Below are 22,636 nucleotides of genomic sequence, written 5' to 3' on the forward strand. Positions count from 1 at the left end.
CTTTTTAATAGCAATGTTTATACAATTTACATTTAATATGATTATTGATATAAGGCTTAAGCCTAATATCTTGCTACTTATTTTATATTTACCCCATCTGTTGTTACTCTCTTCATCTTTTTCTGCCTTCTTTTTGAATATTTATTTATGATTCCATCATAAATCTCTTTTGTTGGTTTAACTTTATTTATCAAAGTAAAATTAAAATAATATAAAATTTACCACTTTAACCATTTTAAATGATATAATTCAGTGGCTTTTAGCACATTTTCTATGTTGTGAAACCATCATTACTACCTAATTATAGAACATTTTCATGACCTCAGAAAGAAACCCCAAACCCATTAAACAGGTACTTTCTATTCTCTCCTTCCCTAGTCTCTGGCCACCACTAATTTGCTTTGTCTCTATGAATTTGCCTATTCTGCCCATTTCATATAAATGGAATCATTCAATATGTGGCCTTTTGTGTCTGCCTTCTTTCACTTAGCATGTTTTCAAAATTCATCCACATTGTAGCATATATCAGTAGTTTATTCCTTTTTTAAAATGTTCTTTTTAAATACGTTTTATTGATTTTTTTAGAGAGGAAGAGATAGATAGAAACATTGATATAAGAGAGATATATCAATTGGCTGCCTCCTGCATGCCCCCTACTGGGGATCAAGCCCGAAACCCAGGCATGTGCCCTGACCAGGAATTGAACCAGGACCTCTCAGTCCATGGGACGACCCTCAATCCACTGAGCCACACCAGCCGGGTTAATTCATTCCTTTTTATAGCTAAATAATATTCCATTATATGGATTGTTTTTGTTTATCTATTCGTCAGTTGATGGGCATTTGCGCATTGGCTTACCTCTTATTATTTTAGTGTTGTTTTGGGGCTTATATTTAATATTTTTAAAGTATCACAGTCGATGTTTTCTCTCTCACCCATTTTTTGTGTGTGTGTGGGAGGCAACCAAAAATTTTTGGTGGCCTTGCTTAAAAAAAAAAAGTATCACAGTCAACCGTCAAGTAATATACCATTTCTAGTATAAGAACCTTACAATAGTATACTTTCCTTTCTCCCTTCTTGGCCTTTCTGCTAATATCATTATGCATTTTACTTTTACATGTTATAATATCATTAATATTATAATAAGATCTTCACTCTATTGTGTAGATCCAGATTTTCATCTGGTATAATTTTCCTTTTGCTAGAAAAATATCTTTTAACAGTTTTTTGTATAGCAAGTCTCCTGGTGATGAATTTTTTCAGCCTTTGTATGTCTAAAAACATCTTTATTTTGCCTTCAAAAATATCTTTGAAAGATATTTATCCAGGTATCAAACTCTAGACTGACAGTTTTTTTAAATCAATAATTTAAAGATGTTTCACTAGCTTTGTGCTTGCATTATTCTCCATGAGATGTGTCATCCTTACCTTTGTTCCTTTGATTATAACATTTCTTTTTTCTCTAGCTGCTGCTTTTTATTTATCTTCACCACTGGTTTTGAGTTATGCTTTGGTATTGTTTTGTTCATGCTTTTTCTACTTGGAGTTCATTATCTTCTTGGATCTGTGGGTTTATAGTTTTCATGAAGTTTGAAATGTTTTGGGGTATTATTTATTCAAATAATGTTTCTGTCCCCCTAATTATCTCCCTTCCAGGAACTCCAACTACCTATATAATAGGCCACTTGATGTCCCATAGCCTTTCTTTTTATTTATTTTTATTTTTTTATCCTCACCCGAGGACATTTTTCCATTTTTTGTTCAGATAGAGCGGGAGGGAGAGAGAGGAAGAGAGAGAGAGAGAAACATCGATGTGAAGGGACACATCGAGTGGCTGCCACCCGCACGACCAACCAGAGCCGGGGACAAACTGCAACCGAGGTACGTGTCCTTAGCGGGAACCGAACCCGGGTCTCTCTGTACCACAGGCCGACGCTCCAACCGCTGAGCCAAACTGGCCAGGGCCCATAGCCTTTCTTTTTCAGATTATTTTTTCTATGTTTCATTTTAGATAGCTTCTATAACCATGCTTTAAAGGTCACAGTCTTGCCCTGGCTGGTTTGGCTCAGCAGCAAGAGCAATGGCCTGACAACCAAAGGACCACAGGTTCAATGGTTCAATTCCCGGTCAAGGGCACGTAACTTGGTTGCAGGTTTGAGCCCTGGCCCCAGTTGGGGTCTTGCAAGAGGCAACCAATCTATGTGTCTCTATTGCATAGATGTGTTTTTCTCTTTCTCTCTCTCTCTAAAAAACAAACAAACAAACAAACAAACAAACAAAAAACAATAGAAAAATATCCTTGGTGAAGATTAACAAAAATAATAAAGTTCACTAATCTTTTCTTCCACAATGTCTTATATGCTATTAATTCTATCCAGCTATATAAATTTAACTAGAAGGTTTTTCTTCACTCCTTTCTTATTCCTCCTCCCTTTCTCCCTTTTATTTTTATTTTTATTTTATTTATTTATTTATTTATCCTCACCCGAGGACATTTTTCGATATATATATATATTTTTTTAATCCTCACCCAAGGACATTTTTTGTTCAGGTAGAGTGGGAGGAAGAGAGAGAGAGAGAGAGAAACATCGATGTGAAAGGGACACATCGAATGGCTGCCACCCACACGACTGACTAGGGCCCGGGACAAACTGCAACCAAGGTACATGCCCTTAGCGGAAACCGAACCCAGGTCTCTCAGGACCGCAGGCTGATGCTCTAACCGCTGAGCCAAACCGGCCAGGGCTATTTTTCGATATTTTGTTCAGATAGAGTGGGAGGGAGAGAGACAGAGAGAGAGAAACATCGATGTGAAAGGGACACATCGAGTGGTTGCCACCCACACAATCCAACCAGGGCTGGGGACCAACTGCAATTGAGGTACATGCCCTTAGCAGGAACCAAACCCGGGTCTCTCCAGACCGCAGGCTGATGCTCTAACCGCTGAGCCAAACCGGCCAGGGCTATTTTATTTTTATTAATTTATTTCTTTGACAGATGTTTCTCCTTTTTCCTCTATTGACACCCTCCTCCCAATCTTGCCCACTCTTACCCCCCACGGCATTGTTGTCTATGTCCATTGGTTATGCATACATGCATATAAGTTCTTTGGTTTATCTCTTCCCTCCCCCAGTCCTCCTCTTCTGAGGTTTGTCAGTCTGTACCCTACTTCTATGTCTCTGGGTGTATTTTGTTCATCAGCTTATTTTGTTCATTATATTCCACAAATAAGTGAGATCATGTGATATTTGTCTTTCTCTGATTGGCTTATTTTGCTTAGCATAATACTCTCCAGGTCCCTCCATGTCTTCTTAAAAGGTAAGATATCTTTCTTTTTTTTTATCCTCACCGGAGGACATTTTTGCATTTATCTTCAGATAGAGTCTGGGCGGTGGGGAGAGAGACAGTGATGTGAGAGAGACACATTGACTGGTTGCCATCCAGGGCCAGAGACAAACAGCAACTGAGGTACGTGCCCTAAGCGGGAACTGAACCCGGGACTCTCTGGTCTGCAGGCCGACGCTCTAACCACTGAGCAAAACTAGCTAGGGCAAGATCTTTCTTTCTTACAGCTGCATAGTATTCCATTGTGTTTATATATCACAGCTTTTTAATCCACTCATCTACTGATGGACACTTGGGTTGTTTCCAGATCTTAGCTATTATAAATAGTGCTGCTATGAACATAGGGGTACGTATATTCTTTCTGATTGGTGTTTCAGGCTTCTTAGGGTATATTCCTAGAAGTGGGATCACTGGGCCAAATGGCAGTTCAATTTTAATTTCTTCAGGCAACACCTTTGTTTTCCATAGTGACTGTACCAGTCCGCATTCCCACCAGCGGTGTACTAGAGTCTCCTTTTCTCCACACCCTCGCCAGCACTTGTTTGATGATTTGTTGATGGCAGCCACTCTGGCAGGTGTGAGGTGATACCTCATAATCGTTTTAATTGGTATCTCTGATGATTAGTGATGTTGAGCATTTCTTCCTATGTCTCTTGGCCATTTGTATGTCCTGTTTGGAGAGGTGTCTATTTAGGTCCTCTGCCCATTTTTTAATTGGATTCTTTGTCTTCCTTTGGTTGAGTTGTATGAGTACTCTATATATTTTGGGAATTAACCCCTTATCTGATGTATCATTGGCAATTATGGTCTCCCATATAGGCCCCTTCTTTTTAAATCTTCCATCTCACTACTTAACTTTTTGAATAAATAAAACAGTTAAAATGTTTTGATGTCGTTCTCTGCTAATTCTAACATCTGTGGCAGTTTTAAATCTGTTTACATTATTCTCATTACGGACTGTGCTTTTTTGCCTTCTTGCATGCTTGGTTATCTTTGATTGGATGCCAGACATTGTGAATTTTACCTTGTAGGGCGGTGGATACTTTTATAGTTTTATATATCTTTGTGAGCTTCGTTCTAGGATACTGCTAATTGGCCTGGAAACAGTTTGATCCTTTCAAGTCTTGTTTTTATGAGTTGTTATGAGTCTTGTTTATGAGTCCAGAAAAGTCCTCAGTCTAGGGCTAATTATTCCTCATTCATGAGGCAAGACTTTCCTGAATACTTTTTTATTTTTTGTCCTCACCTGAGGACAGTTTAGCATTTATCTTCAGATAGAGCAGGAGGGAGAGAGGGGGAAAGAGAGAGAGAGAAACATCAATGTGAGAGAGACACATCGACTGGTTGCCACCCACATGACCCCAACCGGGGCTGGGGACAAACTGCAACTGAGGTACATGCCCCTAGCGGGAACCGAACCCAGCACTCTCTGGTCCGCAGGCCAACGCTCTAACTGCTGAGCAAAACTGGCCAGGGCACTTCCTGAATACTTGTATTAATTTTTTTAATTTAACTTTTTCTTAATAAATTTAATTTTTATGAAGTTTTGGCATCTTGGGGCCTTGCTAAACCTAAAGAGACCACTTCTACCAGGGTTAGTTAATTCATAGAAGACAGTAAACAACCTGCCTGTGATTTCCATATGCAAATTAACCAATCCAAAGTCTGCCCCTAACCACCTTTAAGGAACTCTTACAGACTGTCAATATTTTCCCTGCCCAAAATCAACGTGGACTGGGTACTAGAAAACAGAGACCATGCCTATAGCCCAGAACCCTCTGACTTTATTCAAAATATCTCATTCTAAACTTGCTCAAAATTGCCTACCCAGCCTCGCCCATTTTTTCCCTGGGGAAACTACAATAAAAGCTCTGGGCCATGCTCCTCCCACACTCCTGCCTCCTGATGCAACTGGGCGTGTCCCCGTGAGGCGCTGTGTGGCATGGTCTGCCCCCTCCTCTTGGGAACTATAAGTAAAAACTTATAGGCAGTTGTCTCCATGTCTGTCTTACCATACCTGATTAAAACAAAATCCTTGGTACATATTAAAACAGTAGTCTACCCAATATCCTATGGGTTTAATTTTTGTCTGGTTGGGAAGAAGAACTATTCCCAGCTGAGTTTGATTCCAGGCATTGATGTAATCCTTTTTGGTGGTTCTCTCCCCAACTTTGGTTAGTTTCTGTAGATGAAAAAAAGGATTCTATGGAAAGTAACCTCACAAGGTGATTGGATCATAAATTCCTAACTGGCAGGTTATGGTGAGTAGCCACACCTATAGTAAAAGGCTTATCTTTGCCTTATTAAAAAAAATTTTTTTTCGGTACGTGCCCCCAGCGGGAACCAAACCCAAAACTCTCTGGTCCACAGGCTGATGCTCCAACCACTGAGCCAAACCGGCCAGGGCCTTATCTTTGCCTTAAGCAAACCCTGTCCATAGGTCTGTGCATCTAGGTTAACGTACCTTTGAAATGTCCTTTCAAACCCTCCTTCCAATGCTTGACCACACTTTCAGACCCCTCCTTCAGACCACATAATCTTTTCTTTTCATCCTCACCCAAAGATATGTTTTTATTGATTTAGAGGGAGAGGAAGGGAGAGAGAAACATCAATCGAGAGAGAGGGAGAGAGAAATATCAATGTGAGAAAGAAAACATCCATCGGCTGCCTCCTGCATTCCCCCTACTGGGGATGGAGCCCACAACTCGAGGGTGTGCTGACTGGGAATTGAGGAAGCAACCTTTTGGTGCAAGGGTTGGCACCCAACCAACTGAGCCACACTGGTCAGGGCAGACCATGTAATCTTAACCAGGCTGTGATTCGATCCCTGCCTTGCTTCCACTTTCTTGTAATCTTATGTTCCCTTGTTAATTTCAAATGCATAAAAGAAACTGTTATTCTCCAGAGCACTTGCGATCTTGTTCCCAGGTACGTTGTAAGTTTGGCTCAAACTCATAAAATAAAAATCTCTACAGGTTTGAATATTCCTTACGCGGAAATTTCCTTACACTCATGTGCTGGTTGGTATTCTGAATATTCAGGAGGGACCCTCTGCTAGTCTCCTGGTTCTCTGTGCAGCTTTCGTCTCTGGTATTCTGTCCTGTGAACTCAGCTGCCTTGGCCTCTGTAAACATGGGTAGGCTAGCAGGGTCCACTTCAGTTCCCCCTCCCTGTGCCATAGACTGGAAACTATCACAAGGGAGTAAGCCCACCTTATTTTCCCACCCTTGGGGATTACTCTTTGTGTCTGAGTTTTGTGGTTTTATCATGAGGGTAAATCCAGGTAATTACCTCCATGTTGGCCAGAGCTGAAAAAAAATCCTGTGCTTTTTTTAAAAAAAAAAAAGATAATGGAGTACTCAGCAGGTAAATGCAGAAACTCAGATACTGCGAATCAAACAAGTCTAAAGCCACCATTGTAAAGATGACAAGCCAGAGGCTTGGAGGAAAGTGGCAGTCAGAACCAGCACTCATCTCTTCAGTTTTGGTCTAGTTATCTTCTTAGAAGCTCACCCTTTGTTCAACACCTTTATCTTGCCAAGCTGTTTCCCATTTTCAAGTAATATATTCTCAAAGAAAATGCATGCTTTTTAAAAAGAGAACTTGCTTAAATATTCATTTGAATATGATCTCAAGACTGTCCCTCTCCAATCTTGTAAAAAGTTGGACACATCCTTTGATTAGGCTTCTGGACTAGGAGGCCTTCCCAGAGACCTGGAAGAGTGTGTGAATCTGGACACACTGGAATTCTGAACTCCCCAGCCCTCTCGCTCACTGAGCTCCTGGAAGGCTGGCAGTTTAAGGTAATCCCTCCTGACAAGAAATGGTAAGTTTTCTCCAGGAAATCTGACCAGCCCAAGCGGAAGTCCTAAAGGTGTGGACACTGGGGGTTTAACCCCCAAAACTCAATTAGATCATCTTACAAATACATATTCTTTTAAATGTCCTACCCTTAAATATAATACTACCAATGACTGCCAGGCAGCTAAGAAAAGTCTGTAAGATGAAGAACTATAAAAGAAAAACAAAAGGGGGAAAACATATCAGGCAAGGAGATGAAAAGCTCAACAGAGCCCGTTAGGCGTGCTCTCCCTCTCGGGGGCACGCCCGCGCCTTTCTTCCCTCTCAGGCATGCACCTCCTAGACTCTAAGGGTCCCCATGAGACTTGCAACCAGGGGAGCAGTGGGCAGTAGCAGCTCATCCTGGGCTAACCCCTTGAACCTGTCTCCAAGGCCTGTTTTCTCTGACTTCCCAGTGAGCAGAAGCAGCTCAGGCTAGGTTCTCCTGTTGTTTCTTCTATCCTAAGCTTTGTTTCACTGTCCCCAGCTTTAATAATCATATTCTCAAAAAAACCCCCAAAACCCCCACGTGTGCAGACACACACACACGGAGAACACCGTTAATATCCTCAGAGATAAGATATTGCAACCCAGGCATGGGGTACTAGTAAAAAAAAAAAACTTAAAAAGGGACATTCAGAGATTCAGCTTGGTGAAATTTTCCATAAAGGAGATCAAAAGACATACATTGAGGAGTGCAGGGAGAGAACAGTAAGAATAACAGGTAAGTACAGGAGGTCTAACACCTGAGTTAAAAGGAAATCCAGAAGGAAAAATCAGAAAACCAAAGGAAAGAAATCATTAAAAAATAATTCAAGAGCCCAGCTGGTGTGGTTCAGTAAACTGAGCGTCATCCTATGGACTAAGAGGTCCCAGTTCGATTCCCGCGCAGGGCACATGCCCGGGTTGCAGACTTGATCCCCGGTAGGTGGCGTGTGGGAGGCAGCCTCGTATCTCCCTTCCTCTCTTTAAAAAATAAATTTAAAAAACTTTTTTAAAGAATAATAAAAGAAAGTTTCCCCAAAATAAAGGATGAGTCCATACTGACAGGGCTCACCAAGGGCCTGGATCTTGCATGAAAACAGACTCTGCCAAGGCACAGCACTGTGAAATTTCAGAACACTGGCAACAAAAGAGAAAAAGTCCCACACAAAAAATCAGGACTCAGAACGGCTTCAGACTTCTCTAAAACAGCATAAAAGGCCAGATGAAAAAGTAACAATGCCTTCAAAATTCTAAAGGAAAATCTCAACCTAGCATTTCATACCCAATAAAATCAAGTATGAGACATTTCCAGACATAGTCTCAAAAAACTACTTCCTATGCACCTCTTCTACAGCAGGACTCCACCAGGATGAGGTAATAAACCAAGAGGAGGAGGTTACAAAGAAAACAGGAGATTCAACAGAGAGGTGTGGGGAGAGCCCACGATAACACAATACTTAAGGCCCAAGGGAGAGACAGTCCAGATGGGGACAGGTCAAAAACTGATAAAATAGTCAATGTGTTAAGTTTGGAATTAAAATGGTGACAAGGGGACAGGAAACTAGGCAAAAAAAAAAAAAAAAAAGAGAGAGAGAGAGAGAATTTTTAATTCTAGGGAAAAGAAAGTTCTTGGGGAAAGTAACTTAGTCCACTGCATGACTGAGCTGTGATTTAAATACCCAGCCATAATAATGTAAACACTATGATCTCAGCAGATTCACAGGATGAGGGGGATGGGTGATGGAGTCTGTGCATGGCAGGCAGAAGGGAGACATAAGCCTAAAGGTGATGCCTAACATACAGCATCAAGGAACCATGCAAACATGCTTCAGTGTGGTGTGGTGGCAAATACAAATGAATCAGCCAAGAGACTGAAAGGTGACAAACTTGATTAAGGGAAATGGGGCAGACAGGCAGGGAGGGTGGGAGGGATGCTGTTTTCCATAATAAACCTTGCAGAATTATTTGCTTTTTCAATGTGAATAGCTGATTTTTCTTCTAAAATGTGAGAATAAAACTTTTTATAAAGCTGTTTTAGGTTTTGTTTTATGAAACTTCCAATTTTTTACTGTGAACATTTAGTTAGAAACAAAAATGTGAGAACACCCTTTACTTTCCAGGATATAGGTGGGGTTACAACTAAGTTTCACTGTGTGTAGAATCGTGGAAGGCTGACAATTCCTGCATGGTTCCCAGGGTTAACCATGTCCAAAGCCAGCTTTTCATTTGCTATATTAGCCATTCAGGAGGCTTCATTTATAAGCCAAATAAACCAATGTCTGTAAATCAAGGTGACAAGCACAGAAACAAAGCAGCTAACACAGGGTGCTAGTGGGTATTACATCTTCTACCTGAAAGAACTCCATTTATAAAGACTTCAAAGAAATCTACTCTATATGAAAGTTTTTCTTACCTGAAATAATTCTTAGTCAAACTGAAAATAAACTTTATTTAGGGAGTAAATTCATTTGATATGGCCCCACATCCAGAAACCCTCCCCTGGAGCGGTCCTGCTTCCGGAGTCACCAGTCACACTTCATCCAAGTGTCAGAGGAGCTGGGGTCCTGGCGCAAGGCACACAGGGGCTGCTCTGGGGGTTGGTCTTCAAGGCCTTACTTGATGTGCCTGTGTTATCTGGCTAACCCCACCAATGCTTGCTACTTGAGTTTTGTGTGTGTTTTTAAAATTTATTGAGAGAGGGATGGAAACATGATCTGTTGTTCCACTTTATATATTCACTGGTTAATTTTGGGGAAAAAATTTTTTTCTCCAATTTTTAAAGGAAGAGAGAAACATCTATGTGAGAACATAACATCAGTTGGCTGCCTCCTGCACACCCCACCACCCCACTGGGTATCAAGCCCGAAACCCAGGCACGTGTCCTGACTGGGAATCGAACCAGCAATCTTTTGGTGTACAGAACGATGCCCAACAAACTGAGCCACACCGACCAGGGCTACTGATTGATTATTGTATGTTCCCTGATGAGGAATCAAACCCACAACCTTGCCATATCAAGATACTAACCAACTGAGCTACCTGGCCAGGGCAGCTATTTGGTTTTTTACTACAGGAATAATAAAGGGTCTGTTACCTCTTGGTCATGATTATAAAGCAAAGCTTGTTTAGAAAATCCCTATTTGATGCCAGTTTAACAGATGTGCTGGATTTTCTTCTTCCATTGCGTGAATAATCCGTTCAATGAGTAATGTTTTTTTTTTTTTTTATCCTCACTCGAGGACATTTTTCCATTTTTTGTTCAGATAGAGCGGGAGGGAGAGAGAGGAAGAGAGAGAGAGAGAGAGAAACATCGACGTGAAGGGACACATCGAGTGGCTGCCACCCGCACGACCAACCAGGGCCGGAGACAAACCGCAGCCAAGGTACGTGCCCTTAGCGGGAACCGAACCTGGGTCTCTCTGTACCGCAGGCCGACGCTCTAACCGCTGAGCCAAACCGGCCAGGGCAATGAGTGATGTTTTAAGGGCCAAAAACTGACAACTTTTCCTCAATAGTTTTTGCTGTAGCTCATCCTATACTGAAACCCTGGTAAGACCTCTTCGGTATTTGACTTCTTCAGGATGTTTTTCCAATTTCTGTGTTTTTGTCCGTTTTTCACTTTGCATACCCTGCCCTCTCTACCTCTGCTACGTTAAAAGCGGTGGCTGTGCCAATCAACACTGAGATGCTCTGATAAATGCAAAAGAATCTGTCCCCACAAAACTGCTTACAAAGCCAGTATAGGAGCCACAGATGTTGGTCGTTAAGATTCTAAATTACCTTTTAGTATTAGATTACTTTTGCCAAATGTGAAACTACTAGTTTCCAGGCTCAGAGGTCAGAGTACTGGACTTTGTTAAAGGCCAGGACCACCCATGCTATGTTTTTTCCAGCTGAACAATGACATTTCCACAAAGGTTACCTGAACAAAGCCCCATGTAGTGCCTGCATCTGAAGATAAATGAGACAGTCTGTGCATTTGCAGAGTTCTTCTAAGGGCTTAACCAGCCAAACTGGCCTGGAACAGCAATTTATACTTTTAATAAGAACAGTGCTACTTCAAAGCACTGGCATTTTCCCAGGACATCTCCCGGAGCGTCAAAGTTTAACCTGCTGCCAAAGCAAACAGAACACCAAACTCCAAAATGAACACACAATCCTTATTTTCACAGAAAGAAAAATAACAACCAAACTAAAATATTTATTTAGTTTAACATTTCCCCCACTCTACGGAGAAAGATGTCAAAAAAACCCACCTAGGACTATACACATAAGCACATACGCCACTGATTCCAGATAACCTAAAAGAAAAGAATAAAGGGCAAAGCTCTGTGCAACAGATAAATTTATCTTCGCTTCTGGAAGATGTTTCCACGTCCCATTCCACGTCCTCTTCCTCTTGCGGCCACTAAAAGGTTGGGAAGAGAAAGGACAAGTCCAGGTCAATACAGTCAGTGAGTGTTTACACCACAGAACAGTTGTGACTCTGGGACATCAGCATAGGAAGGGCCTTGAAAGGCCACCTGGTCCAATACCACACCTGCCCCCATCACATTTCACAAGGGAAAATGGAAACCCAGAGAGGGGCATCAGAGCTGGAGCGGGCACCACACTCCTGCCTTCCAGTCCAGCATACACTGAAAGCAAAGATGGTTTGGGGAGCAAGTCTGAGAACCGTAGGAAAGATGAATTCCCGGAGCTGCCTAGCACAAGCTAATAAGACATGACAGATGGACTTAATTCACACTTACAATTCTGAAAAAAATACAGTTAAATGTTAACATCTGTGAAGGGTTTATTATTCTTTGAGGGATTCTGCATGTATGAAATGGCTTATAATAGCAAAACAAAAAATAAAACAAACTCACAAAAAACAAAACCACTCTTCATACAAAGGGTACGATAAGACTGCTGTCTTCTGTGAACCAAAGGGTCTAGGAGAGGAGCAGCGGCTTAAAAGGACAGGTGAAATTATTCTGATGGCCACTAACTGGAGCCTTACCGCTCTCTCCTCTTACAGAGCTTGGAGCTGCTCTGAAGGAGGGAAGTCACCTGAGAACTCAGCCACATGCAGACAGGACCAGAGCAAGGGGTTGGTAAAGGCACTGATGGCTCAGGCAGAAGCCAGTGGATCTGGGCAAACGCACTGCCAAATGCCTTCAGGCACAGCCACTGGATTTCTTTTTTTGCTAAAGATGGTGCAGTTCCACAGTGACAGTGAGGACAGCCCTTCCCTGAGAAAGCAGAGGGAATAGCAGTTCTAGCAAGAAAGCTGGCATTTCTGAAGGCTTTTCTTCTCTAGGACAAAAGGTTCAGAGCTTCTGGTTCTATCTCTCCACAACTGCCTCTTGTCTAGGAAGGGCAAAAAGATTAACTGATCAGTTTTTTGGGAAGGCATTTTAAAGGAGTACTTTATTGCATCTTTAAACTCAGAAGCTACCTCACATATAAAATACACATAGCAGCTAAAGATACTGATAGAGAATCCAGTGACTTTCCTGCCCTGGATTTTACCAGTGTTAAGACAGATTCTAACAACTACACTTGCTTCCTTAGCTAATCAACATGGCAGAACTTTCCATGGACCCAAATATAATACCTCTGATTGGGCTAATCCCAAAGAAAGGCCAGACTATATCACTGGGAAAAGGCTTATCTCACTTTCAGAATATGCTGAAGAATGAATTTGTTTTCAAATAGAAGAAGCTTTGAAAATAGAAGTTTGGCCCCTTTAATGGAAAAAGAGGGCTTAAAACTGTTTACTTCTTGTCTGAAAATGGATACCTACCATCAGCATTCCCCCAGTTTATGCTGTGTCACACACTCCCCAGGCTCTCCGAGAACTGTTGCCCCATTGCTTCAGAAATCAAGCTAATCCACGCTGCAATGCTCTGCTCAGCAAACTAGACAACAGCAAGCTTCCCCTAGGTCCCTTGTTCATAGTTCTGGAAACAAAGGGTTTCCTAGAGATGACAGTTATCTACTCCCTTGTTCAAGGCAGAGATCTCCACCTTTTTTCTAAGGAGCCACTTTGGATTTTGCATAAGCCTTATGAATGTGACCAGGTGAGGTAAGACAAGGCCCCAAGCATCTCACAAATGGGGGACCCAAAAGTTTAAGTAAAAGGGGTAGCAGTGGGTGTGGAGATGGCTGAAGTCAGGTCTACCTCCAAGCTCTGGCACTAACTGGGCCCTTTCCTAAAAGATACACAACAAACCCGTGTGTTAAAACCAATGCACGAGAAACACCTACCTTGGGCCTTCAGAATGGCAGCTTTCCCCCGACCAGCTCCTGAGCCTTGGTTTTTATTTTTCATGCTCTTTAACATGGGTGCATTTTTCAGCATGTCAGGCAAAATCAGAAAGCGGATCTTGCTCCCACGAATGTACACCTGCTCCAGCTGTGCCACTCGGCCATCTCTGTATGTGACTGTGATGTTGGACATCTGGAAGAAAATCACCAGCTCGTCAGTAAGGGCCAATAGGGCCAACAGAGAACAGGGGCACACAAAGAGAGGGAACCTTGGCTGGTAGGAGGGGAAGTCCAGAAATGCATAAACTAAAATCATGAAATAAAGGAACGAGGCAAAGCCAGGGGAATGCAAGTAACTACTATGTGTGCCAGGGACTGTGCTAAGGACATTATATATAGTCCTCACAGCACTTTCAGAGTGGGTATGAGCTTTACCATTTTTACACATAAAAAATTTAAGGCACTTGTCCAAATTCAAATAGTCAGAATACACGGACTCCAGATTCAAGTCCATCTGGCCTGGCTCCAGAGCTCTAACTCTGCTATCCTACCTCCCTGCCAGCATGTGAAGTGCTCTTGGTGGTGATAAACTCTAATGAAGACAGCTTTAGTCTGCCTGTCCAAACTCTGTATCTTCTCTTGTATCTGCCCAGCACACAGACTGTAAAGACACCATGAAGGTCACAAGCATGCATCAGATGCGGTCCCTATCCTCCCAGAGTGCACACTCTAGAACAGCCCGTCGGGCTTGGGTGACTAGGAACTGAGAAGTGGAGGTGCAGTACCTCTATGGAGGGCACAGCATACTGAAGAGGGTTAAGGCAAGAACTAGCACAAGGAGACAGGACACTCAGGTAGGAACCTACAAATGCAAGGACTAGAGCAGTGGAACTGGGACAAAGGACAGGGTCCTGACCTCACACACTATGGGTGTCATTCAAGCTCATGGACAGACGAAGGGTAGATAGGGTTAGGGCAGCACTTTGGAAAGATGAATATGCTAACATAGATCAACTGTGGGACGGAGAGGTGGAGAGCCAAGAGGTAGACCAGCCATGGGAATGGGTTGGCGTGGAAAGGTGACATTAACCTGCTAATGCCCATCTCAATGGGTACCACATTTACCAGAAAAAGTAGCTTATTTTATGAGTATTCTGGAGGAAAGAGGGTGACCATTTATTCCGAATCGGTCAAGCTCTCACATTGTAGGGAGGTGTACCGTCTCCCCAAATTTCTGACTTGCTTGTTGCCATCTTATACTCTCACTCATTCTTTTAAGTACCCACTGACCACCCAGCCGATGTTTGAATACCCAGAGCACAAAGAGACTAACAACACTCTAGGGCCACCCCCATCATATCTTGTGAGGGCTCGTTTCCCATAAATCTTCTGCTCAAGGCCCAACACCTCTAGTCTCTTAGCAAATTTTCACTTTCTAAGTCTTTGCCATCCTGTTCTTGACTTGAACATCATAACCTGTTGCCACAAATGAACACTAAGTATGGTTAGATACCTGAGAAACATGGATCTGACCCAGGCTGACAATACCAGACACACCTGTGACTCTACAGAAGACAGAACGGACTTGGGAACCCACATTTGAGGCCAGCCCCACCTCCTATCAGGGATGTAACCCTGGCTAAGTCTCCTGGCTCCCAAACCTCAGTTCCCTCACCTACAAAGTGAGAAAAAATACATCATAACAAAGCCAATGTCTGTTGGACACTTAGTAGTGTCCCAGGAGATTTCACACAGCATCTAATTTTATACTACACAATCCTATGAGATATATACTATCACCACATCCACTAGAAATAAAATGGCACGACCTGTCAGAGGCAGATCTGTCCCCAGAGGCCAAGCCCTTCCCACTCTATTCCCCTGCCTGAGATCACACTGCCCGTGTGGCCTGCTGGGGTGCAAACCCAGGCAGATCTGACTAAATCCACACTCTTACCCACACACTAGACCACCACGTACTTCCCAGAACTATTAAGGAGCAAATTAAATGAGAAAAGTCAGTCTCAATGTTGTTCCTATTGCCTAACACATAATAGAATCTCAATAAATGGTGAATCCAAATGACAGTTAAAATGTCTATTTTGGACCCAGTCAGTGTGTCTCAGTGGTTGAGCGTCGACACATGCACCAAGAGGTCACTGGTTCGATTCCTGGTCAGGGCACAGGCCTAGCTTGTGGGCCTGATCCCCAGTCGGGGGCATACAGGAGACAGCCAATTGATGTTCTCTCTCATTGATGTTTCTATCTCTCTGAAATATCAATGAAAATATATTAAAAACAAACAAAACAAAAATACCACACCAGTGTCTATTTTGGGGGCTATGCTGCTGCCAAGTCACTTCTTCAGCATAAATTGGTATATCTCATTCCTTCCTGTCACAATATCCCCACCCATTTTGCAAACTCCTGACAGAGGTTGTTATGTAAGATGTAAACTAAGTGTTTTCAAAAACACTATGTGTTCTAGCTGAAGCACGAAAGAGCCCAGTATCACTGACTCCTATTAGAACCCCAACAACCAAGTCCACTGTTTCTCTTAGGCTCTTGCAACAGCAGAAAAGATTGTGCTGTTTTTTTTTTGTTTTTTAAATCCTCACCCGAGGATACTTCTCCATTTATCTTCAGAAATAGTGGGAGAGAGAGAAAGGGGAGAAGAGAGAAACATCAATGTGAGAGAGACACACTGACTGGCTGCCTTCTGCACAACCTCAACCAGGGCCAGGGCCAGAACCGCAACTGAGGTACATGCCCTTGACCAAAATTCAACCCATGACACTGGTCTGCTGAGCCAAACTGGCCAGGGCCGATTGTGCTGTTTAAACTCCCACAATCCCACTGCTCACCTACCCACATAGTTTAATAAGCCTAAGCAACATTCCCACCATAAGTCAAAGGCAAAAACTTAAGTAAACTAAGTTTTGATATGTCAGGCTGAAACACCCAGCTTACTCAGCTTTCCCAAATAACCACAATGAAACACAGATGGCATAAGCAAGCCAGGCTCCCAACTTAAATGACATCTTAGGAGAAAGATCTTTTTTTTTTTTTTATCCTCACCCGAGGACATTTTTGCATTTATCTACAGATAGAGCGGGAGGGAGAGGAGAGAGAGAGACTCACATGACCCCAACCGTGGCCAGGGACAAACTGCAATTGAGGTATATGCCCTGAGCGGGAACTGAACCCAGAACTCTCCGGTAAGAAGATCTTAGTATAGTAGTTTTCGCAGCTATCCATGGTCCAAAAATATTATATGGTAAATTTTAGAAACAATTCATAAATTTTAAACTACATGCCTTTCTGTGTAGCATAATGAAATCTCATGCTATATGCTCTGTCTTGGCAGGGACATGAATAATCCCTTAGTTCATCCCATCCACAACATATACACTACTTATATGTTAGTCATTTAGTAGCCATCTTGGTGATCAGATCAACTGGTGTCTAAGTAACCCTTATTTTATTTAATAATGGCCTCAAAGCCATTCACATAACTTTTATTATAGTATACTGTTATAATTGTTCTATTTTATTATTAGTTATTATTGTTAATGTCTTAATATGCCTAATTTATAAATTAAACTTTATCATGGGTATGTGTTTGTAGGTAAAAACATAGAACACATAGGGTTTAGTACTATTAGCTTCAAGCATCTCCTGGGGGGGTCTTGGAATGAATCCCCCTTGGTTAAGAGAGGACTATTACGGTCAAAACTGAGGGAATTTCCCCATACTGGGGCCAAGACAGACAGCACTAGCTCCAGGGCTGTAAAGCAATGTTGGAGTGATTCAGAATCATCAATTACAGCATTCCCATTGTGAGGCACACAGCAAATACTCTGCTCTACCATTGATAGGAGAGCCTCCTTCTTTTCCCCTGATCCCTTCTACTCATTTTCCTGCCTGAAATTTAACAGAACTGGGAGATTTGACACATCCAGAGGCGATAGGAATTAACAGATTTACTCTGGTAAAAACCACAGACTTAGAAGCCAGAGACTTGGGTTTAGATCCGCTCCTTCCATACTTGGTTACTCTGGGCATCTGGAAGCGTGTCCTCAGAGAGTTCCTGTGATGGCACAACGATTGAGTGCATGTAAAAACACGAACAGTGTCTGGCACAGAATAAGCTTGCAATGAATGGAAGTTTCTGGTACTTTATTATACACACAGATTTTTGGAGACAGGTCCATCTTAACAAGTTAAACTAAGACTTGAGATACTTAACAATGCCCAGATCTTCGTTTCTAAAGTCTATTCCCAACCTACAAGAAACCAAGGCTCCTTGAAGAAATAGCTGATTTCAGAGCTGGTTTAGGGAAAGTAAAAGATGAGCCTGTCACAAACATCTTATGCCAGATGGTAAGGTTGTGCTCCCTGCAAAATGACTTGGACGCACCAAAAGAACACAAGTCACCTTGAGGGTACTCCTACTGGCCAAATCAGGAATAACTAGAACATCAAAATAATGACAGTAACAGATTATATATAACCTTTCAATAAAACAAGAACTCACAGCCTATATTGATAATGAATGAATGAATGAATAAATGGAGAATAAGGGGAAGGTTCTTCCATACAGTAGACTTAGTAAGTATAGAAAGAATAAGTATAGAAAGAATAATAGAGTTTTATAAAGAATCATTCTTGCCCTGGCCAAGAATGATTCTTTGGTTGGAGCATCGTCCAATAAGCCAAAGTTGCAGGTTTGATCCCTGGTCAAGGCACATAAAAAAATCCACCAGTGAATGAATAAGTAAATGAAATAACAAATTGATGTTTCTTTCTCTCTCTCAAAAACAAACTAATGATTTCCTTTGGCCAGTAAGTTCTAAGCTGACACCTAAATATAACTTTATTAAATGTACAAGGATTCAAGTTTATGTTTCTGGGTATTGACTACCTGGCTTCATTTTACTGTATACCCCAGCTTACCTGCACTTTAACTGCCTGTGACTTTTATCCTACCAATACTTTTTTTTTTTTTATCCTCACCCGAGGACATTTTTTTTGATATTTGGTTCAGATAGAGTGAGAGGGAGAGAGAGAGAGAGAAACATCGATGTGAAAGCGACACATCGAGTGGTTGCCACCCACACGACCCAACCAGGGCTGGGGACAAACTGCAACCAAGGTACATGCCCTTAGCGGGAACCGAACCCGGGTCTCTCCGGACCGCAGGCCGACGCTCTAACCGCTGAGCCAAACCGGCCAGGGCCAATACTTTTTTGTAAGCCACCTCTAACTCTTTTGAAAAGGGATAGAGTAAAAGTTAAGTAATACACCCAAAATACATTCCTAGGGGAAAAGTCCATGCCAGTTGTGGTTGTGGTGGAATTCTATTAGTTTTCCCAATCTTTGTGGTATGTGACCCACCCCACTTTACATTAGAAATTATTATTAAAACCCAATAGCAAGAGGCAAACACTTAACTCCAGCTGCCCTTAGTACAGAACAAGCAGAAAAAGTTCTAAGAAGATGCTCTTTTCCCCAAAGCTGCTCACCGGGGCCAGTGGGCAATGCAAGACCCAATCGGCCACCTAAGCCAGTGAGTGAATTGTGCTCAGTGTTCACAGCTGCCAGGTTCAGCTCTGCCACAGTCTACAGGGTTTTATTCAATGTGGAAGATTCAGGTAAACCCAATGAAGCCTCCCATCTTGGCATCGGTAGTATTATGGGCTAAACTGTGTCCCTCTCCCAAATTCATATGTTGAAGTCAACAAAGAAATGAATAACCCCAGGAAGCAATGAATAATTCAGACACCTGATCCACTTGGGCAAGTCACTTTATCTCTGTGACCCTCAGTTTTCTCACCTGGGAAATAGTAACAGGTACTGTATGTTGAGTTTATAATGTGCAGGTGCTGAGCCAGCAGCTGCACACACATAACTCATGTGATCTTTAGAACAGCCCTATGGTGTGGGTGTTATCCCTGTGGCAGTCTTGGGAGTACTCTGCTGAGATCATCCTTCAAAGGGACAACAGTCTGTAAGAAATGCAGGGAGCTGGCAGCCTCCACCTGTCACCTTTGGATTCAACCACAGACAGGGCCACTCTCTCCTCAGGCTGTCAGCCAATGACCGACCTTCGGCAAGGGTACTAGGGCCAGGCCATTTCTGTCCCATGAACTCTTTAGTCTTGGCATCTATATCACACAAGACCAAAAACACCACCATCCTCATTTTACAGATGAGGAAACTGAGGTGATAAACACACTTAAGGTCATATAAGATTCAGACCAACATCTGATTATAAAATCCAAGCTCTTAACTAGTAATTTAAAGAACATAGTAGAAAGTGTGCTGATACACTTTTTAATGTTGTACAAATTCATGTGATTTTAGCAAAAGGCAAAGTAGTAACAAGAGAAAGGCACCATTATCAGGAAGCTGTTCCAACATTTATTAGTAGGGTAACATTTAGCAGATAAGTCCTTTAATCTTATTCTCCCTATTTATGGATGACAATACTCTCACCAAACCCACTTACCTCAAAAGGTAGTTGCTATAATCAAATGAGACTCATTCCCCCAAGAAAAATGGCAAATAAACACAGTATGAGCCTAGAAGATTCTGCTAACTGCAAAGCATTATGCAAACATGTAAGGCAAATGGATAATGGCTCTAACCTGAAGGGCACAGTGCCACTTCTCTTAAAATAGGTCCCCCAAAATATGGGAGAAAATGATTATGGAACGAAGAAAACAAAACAAAGTTAAATATTCCAAAATTCCAAATGGCTCTTATTTATGCCCACATCTTTGCACCTGTAACAGTCCCTAGCACACGAGGCTCTCAACAAATAACTGTTCAATGAGAACAACTTCAAAAAGACCTCCAATCACCATCTTTCTGGCCTCCAAGACAGAGGTCCAAGTTTTCCCTACAGTGTTAAGTGCAAAGCAGAATACCTGGCAGTTCATGTTGTCTTCCGCCTCAATGAGCTTCCCACGATACACCTCACCCGTGTTTGTCTCACATGTCACAATGTGACCCTCAGCTTCATGCAGGACTTTAATCGGCACACCAATAGACATCTTGGCAGGAAGAGAGTTCTACAGTGAGAGAGAAAAGAGTCAGTTCATCTTTCAGAGCCTCAGAGGGCATGTGGCACACATCACACCTCCCTCAAGACCTAACACTCCATCTCCCTCCCTGCTACCACATTCCCTTTACCTTAATCAAATAACCAATTGTGTGTGTATTGGGAATGAGGCGGTTGTAATAGAAGTACCTTACAATGTACTGTCGACCCATAGTTGTGGATAACACCCTGTTGGAAACCCATGATATAGCCTGGAGCTGTCCAATACAGCACCCACTGTCCACATGTAGCTATTTAATTTAAAATTAATTACAGTCCCGAAATAAAATTAAAAATTCAGTCCCTTAGTCACACTAGACACATTTCAAGTGCTCAACAGCTACACGTAGCTGTACTGGACACATATATATGTATAGTATTTATCACTGCAGATATAAACCAAGATCCAAGCAAAAGGAGAAGAGGTTGTGCATTTATTAAAACCCTTCAATGCCCTTTGATCCCCCACTTCACCAGCAAGGCCAAAAAGAAAATGTCAAAGTGTTCACAAAGTGACAATGTGCCACAAGCAGGAAATACTCATCTTGGAGGAAAAACATAACCACAGGGCAAAAGCACCTGGCGACCTAATTAAAAGGGACACGTTGTGGGCTTTTTATCCCGAAATGAGTAACCTCCGAGAGTTGAAACTCATCGTGTGCGTTCATGAGGGGGAAAGGAAACAGGAGGTTGGGAAAGACAGGCTCCTTTGGTAAAAAGCCTCAGGAATCTGAGTTTTACAATGAAGACAGTGCGGAACCACTGCAAGATTACAGGTAAAGAACAAGCCAATGAAAAGGCAAAAGAACTTACAGCACGGATCTCAGTCTAGAAGCAGGGAAAGTTGATAAAACTTCTGTTAACAGTGTGGAAAGCATGAGGGCACCAGTGCCTGAAAGGGGGATGGAGGCAAAGATGCAAGGAAGTTCTAAAAGGATTACTCAGATAGGATTCAGGTTATGGAGGCAACCAGCCAGAAATTACTTCAAGGCTATGGCCTGCATACTTCCAGAAACACTAGCTCGGAAACGTGAAAAAAATGAAGAGCATGTGCTTTGGAGTAAAGCTAAGTAACTCATTTGCAGGCGCTAGTGAGGCGACACTGATATTTGGGTGGCCCCTTCCCGCTCTTTTCCCTTCCGGAGCCCCGCAGAGCTCCACGGCAGCGCGTCCTTCTCCAGTCCCCGGTCCCTCGCGGGTGCCGTGGCCGACCCTCGCCTGCCCTCTGGCCTCTCCTCACCGGCTCCGGCCTCCTTTTCCTTCCCGGTGCGACGGCGGTGGCGGCAACTCAGACGACTAAGAGAGCGTGAGGCGAGCGAATGGCGGTCCCGCGCTCCCAGAATACCACGCGTCCCCAAAATGCCGCGCGCAGAGCCCGCCCCTTCCTCTTCCTAGTGCTGAGCGCCGTCTCGCCTTCGCTTCCTCCTCACCCCGCCGGCTGGGAAACATAGGCTCCGGTACGATCGTTCCGGCCCCGGAAGAGTGGGCAGATGCCTGGGCCCAGGTGCCGCCGGAGATATCGACCCTCAGGCTCAGGCCGGCAACGGGAGAGGGGTTATCCAAGCACCCCACACCAGGGACGGGCTGACCGAAAGGCAGGGATCTGGTGCCTGGGCCCTCGGATCGGGGCGGCAGGCGGTGAGGCCAAAGGCTAGGATCTCCCCTCACAGTTTAACCTTTGGAACCCAGCACCGCCAGATAAGGGGCATCCTGAGCGAGGGGAGGTATTTCACCGTAAGGATAGGGAAACAGGTATAGAGTAGAGGGGGTGTCGTTCCTGAAGGGATTACGGGTAGGATTAGGTCTTCTGGAACTCGGCAGTGCCTGGGCAGGGTAGCATCAGGCTTGGATCTGAAACAGAGCCTCTGGGGAGCCAAGACTCGCGGAACGTCAGGGTTTCGGGGCGGGGCTCAGAGAGAGGGGCGGGGCTTCCGGGGAACGGAGGTGGGGGAGGGTTCGCGCGTCCCTGGGAGGAACGGGAAAGGGGTGGGGCCACCAGAAGCCGAGACGGCGAATGGTCCGTGCGAGCTTAGACCTGGAGGCTGGGGCCCTCTTGGAATAGGAGTCTGGAGAAAGGAAGGGGAGGGGCCTATTTGGCGACCCAGAGAA

General features: G+C 43.2%; 1 protein-coding gene across 1 annotated transcript; it reads right to left on the reverse strand.

The window, feature by feature from the left end:
• Positions 1-11,351: 11,351 nt before the first annotated feature.
• Positions 11,352-21,875, reverse strand: SNRPD3 (small nuclear ribonucleoprotein D3 polypeptide). The gene is made up of 4 exons (XM_036276857.1): positions 21,768-21,875; positions 20,355-20,498; positions 13,423-13,615; positions 11,352-11,578 (listed from the first exon to the last, which is right to left on the reverse strand). The coding sequence occupies exons 2-4, from the start codon at positions 20,478-20,480 to the stop codon at positions 11,517-11,519; spliced, it is 381 nt and encodes a 126-aa protein (XP_036132750.1). The 5' UTR covers positions 20,481-20,498; positions 21,768-21,875; the 3' UTR covers positions 11,352-11,516.
• Between the last annotated feature and the right edge of the window lie 761 nt (positions 21,876-22,636).

The sequence above is a fragment of the Molossus molossus genome, unplaced genomic scaffold, assembly GCF_014108415.1.
Source record: "Molossus molossus isolate mMolMol1 unplaced genomic scaffold, mMolMol1.p scaffold_m16_p_22, whole genome shotgun sequence".
Taxonomy (NCBI): Eukaryota; Metazoa; Chordata; class Mammalia; order Chiroptera; family Molossidae; genus Molossus; species Molossus molossus.